Raw genomic sequence first — 19,306 nt, 5'->3', positions numbered from 1 at the left:
GGATTCGAACCGCCGACCTTGCGATCGGCAAGTCCTAGGCGCTGAGGTTTTACCCACAGCGCCACCCGCGTCCCCTATACAAAGAATAGTATATATTATTTTTTCAACTGTACAACCGGTTACATCTTGTGAACTACAGTTCCCAGCACCCTTCGCAAACTATATTTCCCAGGGGCTAAAATGCGCTGGGCAGTGCCAGAAGGGGGAGGTGGCTGGATCTGCTGCTTGGATCTGATTAAGCGCAGGCGCCCAGGAATGGAACCCGGGGACCATCTGCACGCCAAGCAGGTGCCCTGTGACCAGCGATGTGGCTCCCTAGAGGGGACAGGAAGTGGCAGGGCGGAAGCGCGTTGGCAAAACATCCGGCCTCCGGAGCCTCTTCCTCCCTGGCTTCACCCTCGAGCTGGAGAAAGTGGCCTTTGTCTCTCCCGGACGCCCCGCCGTCGCTCTCCCTTCCGGCACCCGGTGAGCCCCATCTCTGTGACGCGCGTTCTTGGGAAGCGGGGTCCCCGGGAGGTGGGGGGTGTTTTTGGGTGCCGAGGGGGTCAGGGGGAGACACCCCGAGTCCCCGGATCAGGTGGTGGAAATTCTCTCCCTCCCTCCCTGTCTCTGCAAAGCCAACCCAGGTTTATATATAAATGTAGATAGATGATAGATAGATAGATAGATAGATAGATAGATAGATAGATAGATAGATGTTGGCATTAAGTTACTAGGTTGCCAGATGCACAAATTGACGAAGTGCTTCTGCCCATCAAAGGAGGTCATAGGGGGTGGAAGTTCTGTCCCTCCCTCCCTGTCTCTGCAAAGCCAACCCAGGTTTATAGATAAATGTAGATAGATAGATAGATAGATAGAGAGAGAGAGAGATAGATAGATAGATAGATAGATAGATAGATAGATAGATAGATGTTGGCATTAAGTTACTAGGTTGCCAGATGCACAAATTGACGAAGTGCTTCTGCCCATCAAAGGAGGTCATAGGGGGTGGAAGTTCTGTCCCTCCCTCCCTGTCTCTGCAAAGCCAAGCCAGGTTTATAGATAAATGCAGAGAGAGAGAGATAGATAGATGTCGGCATTAAGTTGCCAGATTCACAAGTTGGCAGCAGTGCTTCTGCCCTTCTAAGGAGGTCATGGGGGTGGAAGTTCTGTCCCTCCCTCCCTGTCTCTGCAAAGCCAGGCCTGTTTATAGATAAGTGTAGATAGATGGATAGATAGATAGATAGATAGATAGAGTTACTAGGTTGCCAGATCCACAAATTGACGCAGTGCTTCTGCCCATCAAAGGAGGTCATAGAGGGTGGAAGTTCTGTCCCTTCCTCCCTGTCTCTGCAAAGCCAAGTCAGGTTTATAGATAAATGTAGGTAGATAGACAGATAGATAGATAGATAGATAGATAGATAGATAGATAGATAGATAGATAGATAGACAGATAGATAGACAGATGTCAGCATTAAGTTGCTAGGTTGCCAGATTCGCAAGTTGGCAGCAGTGCTTCTGCCCATCAAAGGAGGTCATAAGAATCATGGACTTGTAGAGTTGGAAGGGACCCAAAGGACAATCTTTCAGGGTTAAGCCTTATCTCAGGCTACAGATACTGTGCCCTCCTCACATTGCCCTCAGCTGTTTCAATCCTGCCCCCCCAAACCATTGCTGCAGAATGAAAGGCAGAAGGGGGGGGGGAGAGAAACCACCCACACAAAGCAAGTTTCTCCCCGCCCTCCTCTATGTTTGGATGGCTTCGTTCCGCTCTTCTTGTTCTCCTTTTGCAGCAGAAGGAGAGACACAACCCGTTTTGCCAGCCTTGAGAAGCGGCATCAAAAAATCCCCACAAGTCTGGGCAGTTTCACATTTTGAACTCGCCTTATTCTGTTTGCTCACGGACTGCCCTGCTCCAGTCACTGATGCGACAAGATAAACCTACCTCATATGGTGGGTGTGAAACTGGAGAAAAGACACTAAAATGGGCTTTTGCTTCCTTTAAGGAGGGTGATGCATCTTCGAACGGCATAGAGCCGTGTTTTTCTGACTGCCGCTCACAAATTTGTACAGCTCCGACCAATCTTAATGTGATCTGATTACTGCAATCCTGTGTCCACATTAACTCTCATGTTAAGACGCATTCTGAATAGACATGCATGCCATTCTGTTGCAATGTACGAAAGCCCCACATGAAGCACTCAAGAGTCAAGCTGTATTTTCAGTAAGGCTTTATTCCAGTTGCAGTTTTGTATCATTATAAAGCAGTCTTCTTACATCCAGAAATCAGCATACACAGGTGTCACTACATATAGGGAAGATGCCAGAGAGGGAAAGTCAGCCATACTTTTTTATACTAAGTGGCTATAGACCAATTAGGCAATGCCCATGTCACATGATGCTGAGTCAGCATTTCCACTTAGCACAGAGTGTTAACTCCTTGATGCCCACAACACTACAGCACATTCTGCTGTAAGTTAACTATACACTGAATTCTTAATGAACTTCTGGACAGCCTCTTTATAGCGTGTTTTTGTTTTTTGCATTTGCCATTTTTTTGGAGGGGAAGAGATTATTTAGCACCCACCCACAAAACTCTGTAGAGGTATTTGAAGAAAATAACCTGTTCCTAATCTAAGATGTACAGGAAGGCTGCACTCTGGTTGCTAGGATGAAATGTGCATTAAATCAGAGGAGGAAATAGCAGCTTTTTAGGTCCCCAGGGATGCCTAACTATTGCCTGGCATCCAAACAACTCACCTGTCAATCACAGCTCCAACTTCAATCTTTTTAAAAAAAGCACAGTAAGGTAGTGAGAAACCAGACCAGCTCCTCTTGTGTCTCAGACTGAAACTGCCTCACCTCACAGAGTGAGGTTAAGGGTCTATGACCCGCACTTTGAGAATGGTCTACTTAGAAGGTGGGTTGCATATTTTACTTGAAAAAATTTCTTCCTGAAGGGCTATTACATCACTATAATATATCCCAGGTTTCTGAAGATACTTCGTCAGGGAGTATTTTTCCTCTCCTTACAGCATAGCAATCCCATAACAAAACAATGTCTTGGTTAATTAGACAGAAAATGGCAGAAACGCAAAGGAGTTCCTTTCGACTTCCTGGAGGCTTCCTTGGAGCACAGAAGAAAAAGGAAGACACGGCTGGCCCTGAAGCAGTAAGAGGCTACGATGCCATCAAGACTGAGAGCCGTGGGAGATTCTGGGAAAAGTCAGTGCTGAAAATCCCGAGTGAAAAAATCACTCTCGGCTCAAATGTGCAGAGCCAGCAGTTTAGGCAGTTCTGCTACCAGGAGGCCAAAGGACCCCGAGAGGTTTGTAGCCAACTCCACCATCTTTGCTGTCAGTGGCTGAAGCCGGATCAAAACACAAAGAAGGAGATCCTAGACCTGGTGATTCTGGAGCAGTTCCTGGCTGTCCTTCCACCGGAGATGGAGAGCTGGGTGAGAGGCTGTGGAGCAGACACTTGTTCCCAGGCTGTGGCCCTGGCTGAAGGTTTCCTCCTGAGCCAGGCAGAGGTCAAGAAGCAGAAGGAGACACAGGTGAGTGTTCCATCTAGATAGTCCCCAGGGGGTTCAGAACATGAGGGAGGGTATCTTAAAACTCTGCTATTTGCCCAACTTTTTCAGTAAAGCATCCAAGGAAAGATGTCCAGATCCCATTAGGACAGGGGTAGGCAAACAAAGGCCCAGGGACCAGATCCGGCCCAATCACCTTCTAAATCCAGCCTGCGGACGGTCCGAGAATCAGTGTGTTTTTACATGAGTAGAATGTGTTCTTTTATTTAAAATACATCCCTGGGTTATTTGTGAGGCATAGGAATTTGTAAAGTCCGGACTCCCACAAGATCTGAGGACCGGCCCCCTGCTGAAAAGGTTTGCTGACCCCTGCATTAGGATTTTGCTCCTGTCATTCCTTCTCCCCATTCCTTGTTTTGATTCTTCATTACTGTTTCAGAGACGGAATCAGTTTGCAGAAAGGAGCACGGTTTTTCCTAAGATGGTTCCATTTGGTACCAAACAGAGTCCACTTGGTAAGGATGAATGGGATGTATATCAGTTTGGTCTCCCTCTGTTGAGTGCAAAATAAACCTAGGAGCTGCTTTGATATTTGGAACAAAAGACACTGTTTCCCACTGCTTAAACATGCATTTATTTCCAATACATGGGAACCAGCACTTTTGAGCTGAGAACAAAAGCCCAAAGTAGTAGAAATGCGTTTTCACACAACGGAAATACAAACACATATAAACACATTTCTTTATTAAACACTAAAAAATAAAACTTTTTCCAAGGCCCGTGTGTACTTAGGCATGCATCTCTGAGACCATCAAGTGCTACTGGTTTGCCACTAACTTTGTCTCTCACAGTTGACAGGATGATGCCAGCAAGACCTCCTCAGCCATCTCTTCTTCACAATGGAAGGGAGGCAGCTTCTGTGGCACGGGATCAGGTATGGGGAGCAAATCAGTATGGGGGGAGAATTGGGGAAAGCCATGGTGCCTCTGTCCCCTCCTCACCTCCCTAGACCTGAATTAAGTGTTTTTTCTTAGTAGTAGTATTGCTTATGAATTTAAACAACGCTTAATGCTAACTAGGCTTCTAAACAGTTGACAACATACAAAAAGTGGTTACAGAAAGAATAAGCTCAAAACAGCCACCATTAAAACATGCAATGAAGCGTTTCCCTTAAAACACCCATAATTAAAATGCGCAGCACGAAAATGGCATTAAAAAACACAGCAATTAATAGATAATGAAGAGCAGGTAATCCATATGCTTTCTCTGAGGTGGAAACATTTCCTTTTTCTTTTAGAATCCAGCAACCTTTGAGGATGTGGCTATACATTTCACGGATGAGGAGTGGGTGTTGCTGGATCCTGACCAGAGAGCTCTGCATACAGAAGTCATGGAAGAGACCTGTGGCATCATGGTCTCTCTCGGTAAGTCTCTCTTTTGGGTCACAAGAACTGTTTTGAAAATCGGATGTGTGATGAACCAACGGTATTGTGATGGAATTCAACCACACCCACTACAGCACAGGTGGCCCTGTGGTCTAAACCACTGAGCCTCTTGGGCCTGCCGATCGGAAGGTTGGTGGTTCGAATCCCTGTGATGGAGTGAGCTCCCATTGCTCTGTCCCAGCTCCTGCCAACCTAGCAGTTCGAAAGCACGCCAGTGCAAGTAGATAAATAGGTACCACAGCAGCAGGAAGGTAAACGGCGTTTCCGTGCACTCTGGTTTCCATCACTGTGGACAAACGCTGGCTTCCTCGGCCTGAAAGTGGAGATGAGCGCCACAACCCCATAGTCGCCTTTGACTGGACTTAACTGTACAGGGGCCATTGCCTTTATTTTAATGCCCCTGCAGTTAACCTGGAATGGAAAACGATCAACCGTTTTGTTTCTGAATATGATGATGATGATAGTTTATTACTTGTACCCTACGCATCTGACTGGGTTTCCAGCCACTCTGGGCAGCTTCCAACATAATATAAAACAGGCATGTACCATGGGTCAATTGCGATTGACCGGTCAATCGTGGGGGCGTTTGAAGTCGATCTTGGTATTTAGTAAAGTGATCACCTGGATGGTCCTTATTAAAAAAGCTCAACAATTCCTGGCAATGACAGTGGGTAGATCACAACCAGTTTTTTCATACTTGGAGTAGATAGCAGTCTCTCGGTAGTTGGACATATATATAAAAACAACATGATACATCAGATATTGAAAATAGCCTGATTCAGGGCTGCTTTCAGATGTCTACGGAAAGTCATATAATTGCTTGCATGTTTATTTTTGTTTAAATAATACAGGAAAAAAACAAAACAGCAACAAAAAAGATTGAAAACAATCCAAAAACATTGTAAACAAATATTACATACGTATCATATAACACACACACACACACACACACACAGACACAGCTTCCCTATGGAAGGTCATATAATTGTTTCTCTTCCCTGGGCATGTGCCTCTACCAAGAAGGCTCTCTGCCTGGTTCCCTGTAAGGTAAAAGGTAAAGGTACCCCTGCCCGTACGGGCCAGTCTTGACAGACTCTGGGGTTGTGCGCCCATCTCACTCAAGAGGCCAGGGGCCAGCGCTGTCCGGAGACACTTCCGGGTCACGTGGCCAGCGTGACATCGCTGCTCTGGCGAGCCAGAGCTGCACACGGAAACGCCGTTTACCTTCCCGCTGGTAAGCGGCCCCTATTTATCTACTTGCACCCGGAGGTGCTTTCGAACTGCTAGGTTGGCAGGCGCTGGGACCAAGCAGCGGGAGCGCACCCCGCCGCAGGGATTCGAACCGCCAACCTTTCGATCAGCAAGTCCTAGGCGCTGAGGCTTTAACCCACAGCGCCACCTGCGTCCCGGTTCCCTGTAACCCATGGCCAAATTTCAGCTGTCTATAGCAGTGGTTCTCAAAGGGTTTGGCACGCCAGCCTGTGTTGCAGGAGAGGATGGCAAGTGCAGTGGGAAGATTAAAAGACAATCGAAGAAAAATTTAAACACTTCAGTGTAGCGTATAGTAGAGTATGGTATCTGGATAGATATCTTATCAAAATATCTTTCCTGACAGATATGAAAGATCAGAAAAGAGAATGCCTTCTTTGTGTTGATGAGGATACAAGTCTTTGCTTGTCTCAAAGTAGACCTAATATAAAAGCAAGTTCACGCCTCTCATTGAGTTTGCATACATACTTAAGGCACTTACGCAAGAGGCTAACTTATAATTAAATTTTGTAAATGATGCCTGTTCTTATGTAACTACATTCTTTTATACTTTCAGGGTGTCCCATGATCATATTATAAAGCAGTTGTGTTCTATTTTATAAATCAAGCACTGATAGGGGTGATTTCTTTTGTTTTTCCAATGTATTTCTTATCAATAAAAAAAATGGTTTGGCGTGAGCAAATTTTTATTCTGAAAGTCTGGCCCAGAGAAGAAGTTTGAGAACCAGTGGTCTGTAGCATGGCGCCTGTTCCTTAATGCCAGTTAAGGGGCAGTTAATTCTGTAGAAAGCTCTGCATCGCATCAAAATCCCTTCAGTTTGTTCTTTATCACAAATGTTTTTTGACATGGCTCAGTAATCACTTCTTCATCCAGTGATTCTAATCAGTTCTGTTCTCCTTGCAGAAGGTGAAAAATTGGAAACCAAGAATAAGAGAACCCACAACAATAATCACGGAGTGGTGGAGCTGAATATATATTTGGAGAAAGAAGAGATCTTCAGTCAGAGCTCTCAACAAGAAACTGACAGCGAGGAGAAACCATATCAGTGCTTGGAATGTGGTAGGAAGTTTAGCAGGAAGTCAAGTCTCACTAAGCACAAAAGAATTCACACTGGCGAGAAACCATATATATGCTTGGAATGTGGAAAGAGCTTTCGCCAAATCACCCATCTCACTTCCCACCAAAGAGTTCATACAGAAAATAAACCGTATCAGTGCTTGGACTGTGGAAAGAGCTTTAGCCAGAAGTCAAGTCTCACTGCCCATCGAAGAATTCATACAGGGGAGAAACCGTATCAGTGCCGGGAATGTGGAAAGCGCTTCAGTCAGATCGCCCATCTCACTTCCCACCAAAGAATTCATACAGGAAAGAAACCATATCAGTGCATGGAATGTGGGAAGTGTTTCAGTCAAAGCTCCCATCTCACTTCACATCAAAGAGTTCACACCTTGGAGAACCCCTATCATTGCTTGGACTGTGGGAAGAGCTTCAGCCAAAAGGCAAGTCTCTCGGCCCATCAAAGAATTCATACAGGGGAGAAGCCCTATCAGTGCTTGGAATGTGGAAAGCGCTTCATTCAGAGGGTCCACCTGACTTCACATCAAATAATTCATACAGGTGAGAAACCATATCAATGTTTAGATTGTGGAAAGAGCTTTAATTTAAGGGCAAACTTATATAATCATCAAAGAGTTCATACAGGGGAAAAACCATATCAGTGCTTGGAATGTGGAAAGCGCTTCAGTCGGAAGGATAATCTCACTTCCCATCAGATAATTCATACGGGGGAGAAACCATATCAGTGCTTGGAGTGTGGGAAGAGCTTCAGCTTAAAGCAGAATCTCAATTCCCATCAAAGACTTCATAACGGAGAGAAACCATATCAGTGCTTGGAGTGTGGGAAGAGCTTCAGTCGGAACCACCGTCTCACTTCCCATCAAAGAATTCATTCAGGGGAGAAGCCGTATCGGTGCTTGGAATGTGGGCAGAGCTTCCGCTGGAAAGAAACTTTCATTTCCCATCAAAGAATTCATGATGGAATGATATTATAAAAGCAGTGACAGCTGGCAGTCACTGGACCTGACAAGGCTGTGCCACAAAGTGTGCATCTGAACCCACAAGTTGGTCCGGCATTCATGTAAGATATTCAGGATATTTAAGACCTGGGATAGCTCAGTCGGTAGAGCACAAGACTCTTAATCTCAGAGTTGTGTGTTAGTGCTCCATGTTGGGCAAAAGATTCCTGCATTACATGGCGTTGGACTAGATGACGCTCGTCGTCCCTTCCAACTTTATAGATCTATGAGCGTCTTTACTGGAGTTAAACATGCATCCATTATGAATATCTGTTTCTGTCCTTAACCTTATGCCCCATAAAAATGTTGCACACATCAGAGAAATAATAATAAAAAAAAGATTGTTTTATTAAATGAAATAAAAACGACACAGAATACTGGAGGGGTGCTGTTTTCGTTTGCTATTACGGTATTATGTCTCATGCTGTTGTTGTTTTAGTATTGCAAACTGTGATCTTCGGATGAAAGGCCGTATGGAAATGAAATAATATGGGGATGGTTTTCAAAGAGTGGTTGCAATATAAGTGAGTAGCAAGTCGCGCAGCACACACACCACGATCTTGAGAGTAAAAATGATACCTTGCTATTCCAAAAGCCTAGAAAGCGAGTGTGTTAATTTGCCACAGTGCACACACTTGAAATAAAGTGAGAAAGGAGGGGGATGCACATATCTAGCCCAAAGTATGCAGAACCTAAGTCAAGGAGCAGAGTTCTGTGGCTTTGGTCTGGGAGTTCTGCTCTCCCTGTCCACCAGCAAGGCTACAGCATCTCTCACAGTCCTCCTTTGGGTCCATTTCCAGCAAGGAATAAAGAAGAAGCTCTGAGCTACCCAACCATTGGCAATCTGGGATTTAAGTACTATTCTGAGCCAATGATTTAAGTACTATTTTGAGCCAATGAATCCTTAAAGCGAGGGGGGGTTTGCCCTGGATGAGTGATAGTTGTTGTTTAGTCGTGTCCGACTCTTCATGAACCCATGGACCAGAGCACGCCAGGCACTCCTGTCTTCCACTGCCTCCCGCAGTTTGGTCAAACTCATGCTGGTAGCTTTGAGAACACTGTCCAACCATCTCATCCTCTGTCGTCCCCTTCTCCTTGTGCCCTCCATCTTTCCCAACATCAGGGTCTTTCAGGGTCTTTTCCAGGGAGTGAGTGATCGTTATAACACATTTATTTCTGTATTTTCAACTTCAAACTTAGCAAAGTGAGCAGAATAGTAAACAGACAGGAACATGTAGGAAATAAAAAGTAGTACACAGAAATAAAGGAGTGATGGTTATAACACCTTTATGTGTACTATTCTTTATTTCCTACAAGTTCCTGTCTGATTACTATTCTGTTCACTTTGCTAAGTTTGAAGTTGAAAATACATGACCCTGGTGAGACTGGTTGTTATATAATATAGAATATATAGTAGACATATAATATTTTATAATGAACCACCAACAATGAGAAGGTGTCTCCACCTTAAGTCTTCCCAATCCCTTACACTCTCCTAGATAGTATGAGTGAAACATTTGCAAATGAAAACTATAGTGTGGTGCTTACTCACAATGATCAAGTCTTGTCCTGGTTCTTCTCTGACACTCCCAGTTGAGCTTTTGAAAGCTTTCTTGACTAAATCACTAGCACTTCAACATGGGTTCACAGGTTACAAACAGCTGGTTCATGACAACGCATGGCAGCTCATAGCTGGATGTCAATAAGATGTTGATCCAACACTTGACATGCTGCTTGTTCTTTCTTTTTGAAGAGTGGTGCTGGCTGTTCCAACCACATAATTTACATCTTCCTGGGAGTAATGGCAGGTCAGGGAAGGGAAGGGAAGCTGCTGAGGAAGCAAACATGTTTCTGGGCTCCGTGGAGGTGTAGCCTTCAAGGAAACAGCTGAGCTACACCTGTATATGTTGGTCACATGAGGGGATCCTCATTTAATGGGCTGCACTAGCAACGGGGGAAAGCTATCAAACAATATAAAATAGGGTGGTCATATTTCAAAAAGTGAAAATCCGGACACAAAAATTGTTGAGCTCTTTTTTTTTTCTTTTTGGCCAAAGTTTTTGAGCTATTTTTAAGGAAAACAACCCTCAACAACACTGCTGACATGGGTTGCCGTACATTCGGATTTTGCCGGACTTTACTTTTTCTCTCTCCGCAATTTTTGCCCAAAGTCTTTTTGACAGGCTGTAGCTCCATTTAAATCCATGGGACTTAAAAACAATCCTGTGGTGCCTTAAAAGACCAACCAATTTATTCTGGCAGAAGCTTTTGTGGCCTATATTCAACAGAGGTGTGAAATGCTACCCTCAGTTATATGTATACTCAAGTTTTGGGGCAGAAGGGTTGTCAGTTGAATAAAGGAATGAAATACAGAAAAGTGTATACGGTGATAATTATGTTGTTCACAGTGCTTATTCACACACAGAGACGAAGTCCAGATTAACTTATCCCATTGATGCCAAAGAGATCAAAATTTTACTACCTCTAGATCTAATAATCTTTAAAACAATATTTTTCACTGGAAAGTGAACAGTCGGAAGAATATATTTTTGGAGCGCAAGGACACATTTGTCATCTGAAAGCAAGACTGGTGTAGATCTGTGCTCCAGCACAATTCTCAAAACAATCACATGAAATAAATTTAAAAATGCAATGTTTTGGAAGTTCACATAAGGATGTAGCATTTCTTTCAAATGGCGCAGTAACTTTGCTGGCGTTTGTTGCATCTAAAGAGGAGTCTGGCAGGTGGTCATCGTCCCTGTGCTGAAAAAAAGGTCACCCAGCCCCTAAACCGCCAAACTACTTTGGAAAGGGGAAAAAAACTTCCCCGAAACTCTCAAAATAACAAAACAATCCTAGGGGAAAAAATCAATAGCGCCCCCTATTGGGTCTAGTAAACAACGTCAGCTGCGTGGTTTTCATCTAAGGGTTAAGGAGAACTGAACTGGCTTCCTAGAGAGGAAGGAACTTGGCGAGAAGGGAAGGGAGCGGAGTCCTCCAGGGCAATACATGCCCCCACTCCATAGTCCTTCCTGCCTGGCTTTGGACTTGGGGGTGGGAGATCATCTGGGATTTGGTAAGTCGACCCCCCACTCTATTTTGTGCATTTGGGGGGAGGGTGCAGCTGATCCATCCAGGGGACCCCCAAGCCCTCCAGCCAGGGAGCGCAGATTCCCGCCCTGCAAAGCCAAATTTTGAAACGTTGGGAGAGGGTGCAAAGCAGGTCCAAAACATTTAGCTGACCTAAGCAGAATGCATTTTCAATTGCTCCCTGTTGGTGAGGACCAGATCCAAGACAGACGGTTCCCTTGTTTCTGCTTCCAGGATCTGGGAAATAGGGTTGTCTGGATGGCAACGAACCTTAAATGATGATATAATAATAATAATAATAATAATAATAATAATAATAATAATAATAATTTATTTGTACCCCGCCCATCTGACTGGGTTTCCCAAGCCACTCTGGGCGGCTTCCAACAAAGATTAAAAATACATTAAAATTTCACACATTAAAAACTTCCCTGAACAGGGCTGCCTTCAGATGTCGTCTTCTAAATGTCAGGCAGTTGTTTATCTCTTTGACATCTGATGGGAGGGCGTTCCACAGGGTGGGCGCCACTACCAAGAAGGCCCTCTGCCTGGTTTCCTGTAATCTCACTTCTCACAATGAGTGAGCCACCAGAAGGCTCTCGGCGCTGGATCTCAGTGTCCAGGCAGAACGATGGGCGTGGAGATGCTCCTTCAGATATACTGGGCTGAGGCCGTTTAGGGCTTTAAAGGTCAGCACCAACACTTTGAATTGTGCTCGGAAACGGACTGGGAGCCAATGTAGGTTTTTCATGACCGGTGTTATATGGTGTCGGCGGCTGCTCCCAGTCACCAGTCTAGCTGCCTCATCCTGGATTAGTTGTAGTTTCCGGGTCACCTTCAAAGGTAGCCCCACGTAGAGTGCATTGCAGTAGTCCAAGCGGGAGATAACTAGAGCATGCACCACTCTGCCAGAAGGCCCTCGGCACTGGACCTTAGTGTCCAGGTAGAACGATGGGGGTGTATACTGGACCGAGGCCTTAACCCTCCAGGGGTTCTTTACCTACTTTTAACTATTGAGACCCATCCACCTTTGCTCAGGGAACATTCTTCCTATTCTAAAAATGAAGCAATTTTACAGAAGAACAATGTCTTGGCCTTCTAGGACTTGCTAGCACCTCTCATTAGGACAGACAGAAATTGGCAGAAGAGCAAAGGAGTTCCTGTGAACCTCTTGGAAACTTCCTGGGAGCACCGATGGAGAAGGAAGATTCCAGAGGACTTGAAGCAGGAAGTGGCCGGGATGCCATCGAGACTGGGAGCAGTAGAGGATTCTGGGAGAACACAGGGAGGAAGGACACCCTCATCTCATATGTTCAGCCCCAGTGTTTCAGGCATTTCCTTTACCAGGAGGCCAAAGGGCCTCGGGAGGTTTGCAGCCGACTCCACCATCTTTGCCATCAGTGGCTAAAGCCAAACCAACACACAAAGAAGGAGATCCTGGACCTGGTGATCCTGCAGCAGTTTCTGACTGTTCTTCCACAAGAGATGGAGAGCTGGGTGAGGGAATGTGGAGCGGAGACCAGCTCCCAGGCGGTGGCCCTGGTGGAAGGTTTCCTCCTGAGCCAGGCAGAGGAGAAAAAGCAGGAAAACTGGCAGGTGAGTGCTGAAATCTAGAAAGCACCAAGAACTTCAAATGTGATGGAGGGTACCCCAAAATTCGCTAGTAATTGCAACATTTTTTTAAAGCTTCCAAGGAAGGATATACAATAACCCTTAAGGTTTCTGCTTCTTGTAATGCCTTTTCTAATTTTTCTCCCCATTCCATGTTTTGAATTTTTATTGCCGTTCCAGGGGAAGGTTCTGTTTGCAGAGATGAGCATTGATTTCTCTGATAATGAGAAGACTCCACCAGACACCAGAAAGCACCCACTGGGTAAGCATTGCAGAAACATTCTCAGTTTGTCTTCTGTGTTTCATTGCAAAATACTTCCATGGGCTCCTTTAGTGTTTGGAGCAGAAAGTACCGTATTTTTCGCTCTATAACACGCACCCGACCATAACACGCACGTAATTTTTAGAGGAGGAAAATCCGTAGGCATGCCACCCGTAGGCATACCCTTCATAACACACACAGACATTTCCCCTTACTTTCTAGGAGGAAAAAAGTGAGTGTTATGGTGCAAAAAATACGGTACTTCTTTGCAGCCTTTTCCATAAGTCAAAACAACATTTCCCTGTTTTTAAATGTGGGGACACGCATGTTGAGTTGCGGACAAAAGCCCAGAGTGGGAGAGATCCTGAAATATAAAATTGGAACAAAAAACTCAACAGTTGAGACTATTTCTAAAGCCTGTTTGTAGTTAGACATGCAATGCTTAACCTCTGAGACAAACTTTCCATCAACTTTGTATTTCACAGGTGATGGGATGATGCTGGAAAGATCTCTTCAGCCATATTCTCTTCACAAAGGAGGGGAATCGGCTTCTGTGGTACCAGATCAGGTAGTGGGGCAAATCAGAGGGGGGAGAGAGGCTGGGGGCAGCCAGATTGACTCTGTCCTCTCCTCTCTGAGACAGAATCAATTTTCTTTCACTTTCCTTCTTTGAAATGTGAGCTGAACGAAAGCTTTGAAGGCCACTCAAGGAAACTTTAAATCCTGAGAATAAGGAACAGCTACCATGTGGGTGGCGCTGTGGTCTAAACCAGTGTTTTTCAACCACTGTTCCGCGGCACACTAGTGTGCCGCGAGATGTTACCTGGTGTGCCGTGGGAAAAATTGAATTTTTTTTAAATGTCAAATTTTCGCCCACTAGGCGGGCGCCGGACTGTGTCCTGGGTATGGGTGGGGTAGGGTTTTTGACCCCACCCTCGGCCAGCAGGGGCGTCGATTGGTGCTCCTCAGGGGGACACCCTCCACTTTTCTGATGTAATTATAAAATACTTTCTTTGTGGTTATTTGATTCCTATTCAAGAGAATTACTTTATATATAGTCAATATAGGCACAGAGTTAATTTTTTTAACATTTTCTAATGGTGGTGTGCCTCGTGATTTTTTTCATGAAACAAGTGTGCCTTTGCCCAAAAAAGGTTGAAAAACACTGGTCTAAACCACAGAGCCTAGGGCTTGCCGATCAGAAGGTCGGCGGTTCGAATCCCCACGATGGGTGAGCTCCCGTTGCTCAGTCCCTGCTCCTGCCAACCTAGCAGTTCGAAAGCACAGCAAAGTGCAAGTAGATAAATAGGTACTGCTCCAGCGGGAAGGTAAACAGTGTTTCCGTGCGCTGCTCTGGTTCGCCAGAAGCGGCTTAGTCATGGTGGCCACATGACCCGGAAGCTGTATGCCAGCTCCCTCGGCCAGTAAAGCGAGATGAGCGGCACAATCCCAGAGTCATCCCGACTGGAGCTAACGGTCAGGGGTCCCTTTACCTTTACCTCACCTTAACTATCCTTTTGGATGCAGCTAGAATTGTTTCTTAGTAGTAGCAGTGCTACGTATGAATTTAAATAACACTTAATGCTAAGGTAAGCTTCTAAACAGTTGACAAAGTAGAAAAAGCAGTTACAGAAATGAAGCAATTCCGTTGAAACATTAAAATAAACAATCATAATTAAATTGTGCAAAAAAAAATTATGCCATTAAAGCAACACAACAATTTATAGACAATGGACAACCATTGTTGAGCTGTTGAGCTCATTGTTGAACAATGAGCTATTTCTGAGGTGGAAATATTTCCTTTTTCTTTTAGGGTACAGCATTCTTTGAGGATGTGGCTGTGCATTTCACAGATGAGGAGTGGGTGCTGCTGGATCCTGACCAGAGAGCTCTGCATAAGGAAGTCATGGAGGAGACCTGTAGGATCATTGCCTCTCTCAGTAAGGCTGTCTGTTTTATCTCTCTTATGAAAGTGAGGTGTTTATATGTGCGATGGACATACAACCTTGTGCTGGAATTCAGCAGCAGCACCTACGGCATCTAGTATTCTAACGCCTCTGCTGTTAACCTCAAATGGAAGATGGTATATTGTTTCGTCTCTGAATATGATTCCTCCAGTTTCCCCCTTCTAAACAATTAGCAAAGTGGTTTTGACTGCTCTAACCATTGGTCAGTCTTGCCCAGTGTTGTCTCCTCTGACTGACAGCATCCCTCCAAAGTTCCATGCCAGCACATTGAACAGTTCCATCTAAGATCCATTAGATGAGCAAGGGGAACTGGGTCTGGCTGGTGAGGCGGATAGTTCCCTGCCCTATGCATAAGCCAACTTTGACAGGTGGTCATTCATATCTGTCTATCAATCTTCTGACGACATTATGACATCAGGTGGCAATTAGAAAGGGGGGAATTCAAAGCCCCCTTGAAGGCCAGCTTTCAGCGCCAATCAGCTGATCAGTGTGGAAAATCCTTTCACATTTACCTGGGAGTTTCTAAAACACCCTAATGCAGCTGATCTTAGTTTTGGCAGATCTGCTGATCAATGCTGAGAAGGGAGCTGTTGGGATGCTGTCCGCGGCTCCCGACAGGTTGCCCAGGAAAGTATAAAGACAAGGAAAAGTTTCTTACCGTCCTTTTTTATTTCATTTTTTTTAATAAAATTTTTATTAAGATTTTTGCATTACCCCAAAAAAAAAAATACAAAATACAAAATAAAAATTGTTAAAAACAATCAATCTTTCCATCACATTATTTTTCATTTACTTGTTTCTCGGACCTCCTCATACCTCCCTTTTTTGTATTCCAATTCAATTTATTAGCTCAGCAGTTTCTTTCCCTCTTTATACTACCCAAATCTTTATTCTTAAATTATTACAATCTTGAATTTTTACTTATATAAACCCATTTTTTCATATTCTTTTAACCCATTACAGCTAGAAACCACTTAATTTCAATCCAACATTATTCTAAAATTCATTAATTTTGCAGTGTCTCTGTAAATAGTCTTTAAATTTCTTCCAGTCTTCTTCCACTTACTCTTCTCCCTGATCTCGGATCCTGCCGGTCATTTCCGCCAATTCCATGTAATCCACTTTTTTATTTCAATCTTTACAGAGAGAGGCTATAGAACCCAGACTCTTGGATAATGGTGTTGTCCTGAGTGAATCTCCACCCTTGCCTCTCCCACTTCCTCATTTGTCACTTCTACGGGTGCTACTATGTGCCCTCTGTCTTTGAGCTCTTTGCTCTCCTACTTTTAAGGCTCGCCGGGTTCTGGGAGATGGTGGGTCTGGAATGCTTTCTAATGCCTACATGTCAGCTGATTGTTGTTCCAGCTATCCCATGATTTTCCAGCTTTTCCCCTCATCTGCCTCTGAGCTGCTACCTCCCTCAAACCCCTGTTGCAAATCAGTATATCTCCCTCTTCCTCCCCCCCCCCCGGAAGGATCAGGATAGGGAGGTGGTTTCTCCTTGACAGGAGCCTTACTTGTGAAGGAGCAGTCAGGAGTGCATTTTAAGCAGCCAGCTGGTTATGGACAGTCACATATTTTCTTCTCCACACTAGAAGTCATAGCTCTGGGGCTAATAGCCTCTCGGTCCACCTTAGGACCCCTGCATCACATCAAAGTCCCTTCAGTTCTTCCATTTTTACAACTGTTCCTTGGCATTGCTCAATAATTTGGAACTCAGTTTCATCTTAAGGCTCTAATCAGTTTCTGTCTTCATTGCAGAAGGTGATGAATTGGAAACCAAGAATAAAGGAGACCACAATAATGTCTACACAGTGGGGGAACAGAATATAAATTTGGAGAGTGGAGAGAGATTCAGCCAAAGGTCCCAACAAAAAACTGACGGTGGGAAGAAACAGTATCAGTGCTTGGAATGTGGAAAAAACTTTAGCAGGAAGTCAAATCTCACTAGGCATGAAATGATTCATTCAGAAGAGAAACCGTATCAATGCTTCGACTGTGGTAAGAGCTTTAAAAGAAGCACAGACTTCCTTAACCATCAAATATTTCACACAGGGGTAAAACCTTATCAGTGCTTGGAATGTGGAAAGTGCTTCAGTCGAAACAACCGTCTTGCTTCCCATCAAAGAATTCATACAGGGGAGAGACCATATTCATGTCTGGAATGTGGGAAGAGCTTCAGTATGAGTGACAGCCTGGCTACACATCAAAGGATTCATACAGGGGAGAAACCATATCAGTGCTTGGAATGTGGGAAGAGCTTCAATTTAAAGCATAATCTCACTTCCCATCAGATACTTCACACAGGGGAAAAGCCATTTCAGTGCTTGGAATGTGGAAAGAGCTTCTCTCGGAACGACCATCTCACTTTCCATCGAAGAATTCATACAGGGGAGAAACCCTATCAGTGCTTGGAATGTGGGAAGAGCTTCCGTTTAAAGGTAAACCTCACTTCCCATCAAACACTTCACACAGGGGAAAAACCATATCCATGCTTGGAATGTGGAAAGAGCTTCAGGTTGAAGCAAACTCTCGCTTCCCACCAGACGCTTCACACTGGGGAAAAGCCGTATCAGTGCTTGGAATGTGGGAAGAGCTTCAGGTTGAAGCAAATTCTCACTTCCCATCAAACGCTTCACACAGGGGAGAGACCATTTCAGTGCTTGGAATGCGGAAAGCGCTTCAACCGGAGCTACCATCTCACGGCTCATCAAAGAATTCATAACGGAGAGAAACCGTATCGGTGCTTGGAATGTGGACGGAGCTTCAGTCAGAGGGCCTATCTCACTTCCCATCAAGCAAAGCATGATGGAATCAAACTATGAAAGGAATAAATGCTGGCAAGTCATAGGTCTGGATAGGGCTGTGTTGCATGGTGCCCATCTGAATGCACAGGTGTGTCCAGCTCTCACATATATCTCTGTACCTATGGTGATGAGTTCTGCTCTCCCCACAAATAACCTCTACCAGCAAGGCTACAGCATCTCTCTCAGTCCTTCTTTTCGTCCATTTCCAGCAAGGCATGAAGAAGGGTATTCCATTGGAGCCTAAAGCTACCCAACCAATGAAAATCTGGGATTAAGTACAGTGGTACCTCGGGTTACAGACACTTCAAATTGCAGACGCTTCAGGTTACAGACTCCACTAACCCAGAAATAGTACCTCAGGTTAAGAACTCTGTTTCAGGATGACAACAGAAATCATGTGGCAGGACAGTGGGAGGCCCCATTCGCTAAAGTGGTACCTCAAGTTAAGAACAGTTTCAGGTTAAGAATGGACCTCCAGAACGAATTAAGTTCTTAACCTGAGGTACCACTGTACTATTTTGGGCCAATGTATCCTTACGGGGAAGGGAGGGTCTCCCTGCATGAGTGAGGTTCATAATGCCTTTATTTCATTGTACCATTGTTTCCTACAAGTCCCTCTACGTTTACTATGCTGTTCATATTTCTAAGTTTGAAGTTGAAAGGAGATGCCCCTAGTTAGAAATGACAGAATGGTTATCTTTCCTGCTTCCTGTATTTTTCCTGTTTCTTGAGTTTTCCTTTGGAGAACGATAATATTGACCCTGGAGATCTCCATTCTTTCTTTTGATAGGAAAGATACAGTGCTGTATAGGGAAGCTTTTAAATATGTAATGTTTTATTATGCTTTAAAATATGTTGGAAGCCACCCAGAGTGGCTGGGGCAACCCAATCTGATGGACGGGCTATAAATAATAATAAAAATTAATACTATCATTATTATTATTATTTGCTGGTAATTAAACATTGCTGGCAACACACATTTAGTCTGCATTTACCCTAAACTTCCAGGACCCATCACAGGTCACGATTTCTAGAAATGAATTGTGTCATGATAGCTGTACATTTCTCAGAAGGAATCCTCACTGAATTCAATGTAATCTACAGATAATTGTGTCCAGAATTGCAGGCTGAATAGGCTACTCGCAGGACTTTTAACAAAGTACCCATCCAATTCTAGGACTATGGAAAAAGAATTCCCCCAGGACCCACCTTATTTACTCCTATGTCTTATTTCCAGAAAGTGAAATAAAATAGAGAGATATTGAATA

At 44.4% G+C, this 19,306-nt stretch overlaps 2 protein-coding genes across 6 annotated transcripts; both read left to right on the top strand.

Annotated features, from left to right (window-relative positions):
• Nucleotides 1-165: 165 nt before the first annotated feature.
• On the top strand, nucleotides 166-18,412 carry LOC309364504 (uncharacterized protein). Of its 5 annotated transcripts, none has more exons than XM_081901955.1 (7): nucleotides 375-465; nucleotides 1,989-2,111; nucleotides 12,517-12,987; nucleotides 13,183-13,264; nucleotides 13,750-13,832; nucleotides 15,078-15,204; nucleotides 16,993-18,393. In XM_081901955.1, the coding sequence occupies exons 3-7, from the start codon at nucleotides 12,586-12,588 to the stop codon at nucleotides 18,054-18,056; spliced, it is 1,758 nt and encodes a 585-aa protein (XP_081758081.1). In that variant the 5' UTR covers nucleotides 375-465; nucleotides 1,989-2,111; nucleotides 12,517-12,585; the 3' UTR covers nucleotides 18,057-18,393. The 5 variants fall into 5 exon arrangements, with proteins under 5 accessions (XP_081758079.1, XP_081758078.1, XP_081758081.1 ...); XM_081901956.1 differs by having other exon boundaries at nucleotides 381-465; nucleotides 2,053-2,111; XM_081901953.1 differs by lacking the exon at nucleotides 1,989-2,111 and having other exon boundaries at nucleotides 166-465; nucleotides 13,750-13,820; nucleotides 16,993-18,412.
• LOC309365050 (uncharacterized protein) lies at nucleotides 3,878-8,678 on the top strand. The gene is made up of 4 exons (XM_081903174.1): nucleotides 3,878-4,026; nucleotides 4,363-4,445; nucleotides 4,809-4,935; nucleotides 7,130-8,678. The coding sequence occupies exons 1-4, from the start codon at nucleotides 3,993-3,995 to the stop codon at nucleotides 8,275-8,277; spliced, it is 1,392 nt and encodes a 463-aa protein (XP_081759300.1). The 5' UTR covers nucleotides 3,878-3,992; the 3' UTR covers nucleotides 8,278-8,678.
• Nucleotides 18,413-19,306: the final 894 nt, after the last annotated feature.

The sequence above is a fragment of the Podarcis melisellensis genome (genome assembly GCF_964234715.1).
Source record: "Podarcis melisellensis genome assembly, chromosome: 2".
Lineage (NCBI taxonomy): Eukaryota > Metazoa > Chordata > Lepidosauria > Squamata > Lacertidae > Podarcis > Podarcis melisellensis.
Note: the sequence above shows the minus strand (reverse complement) of the source record. Positions and strands in the feature narration are given on the sequence as shown.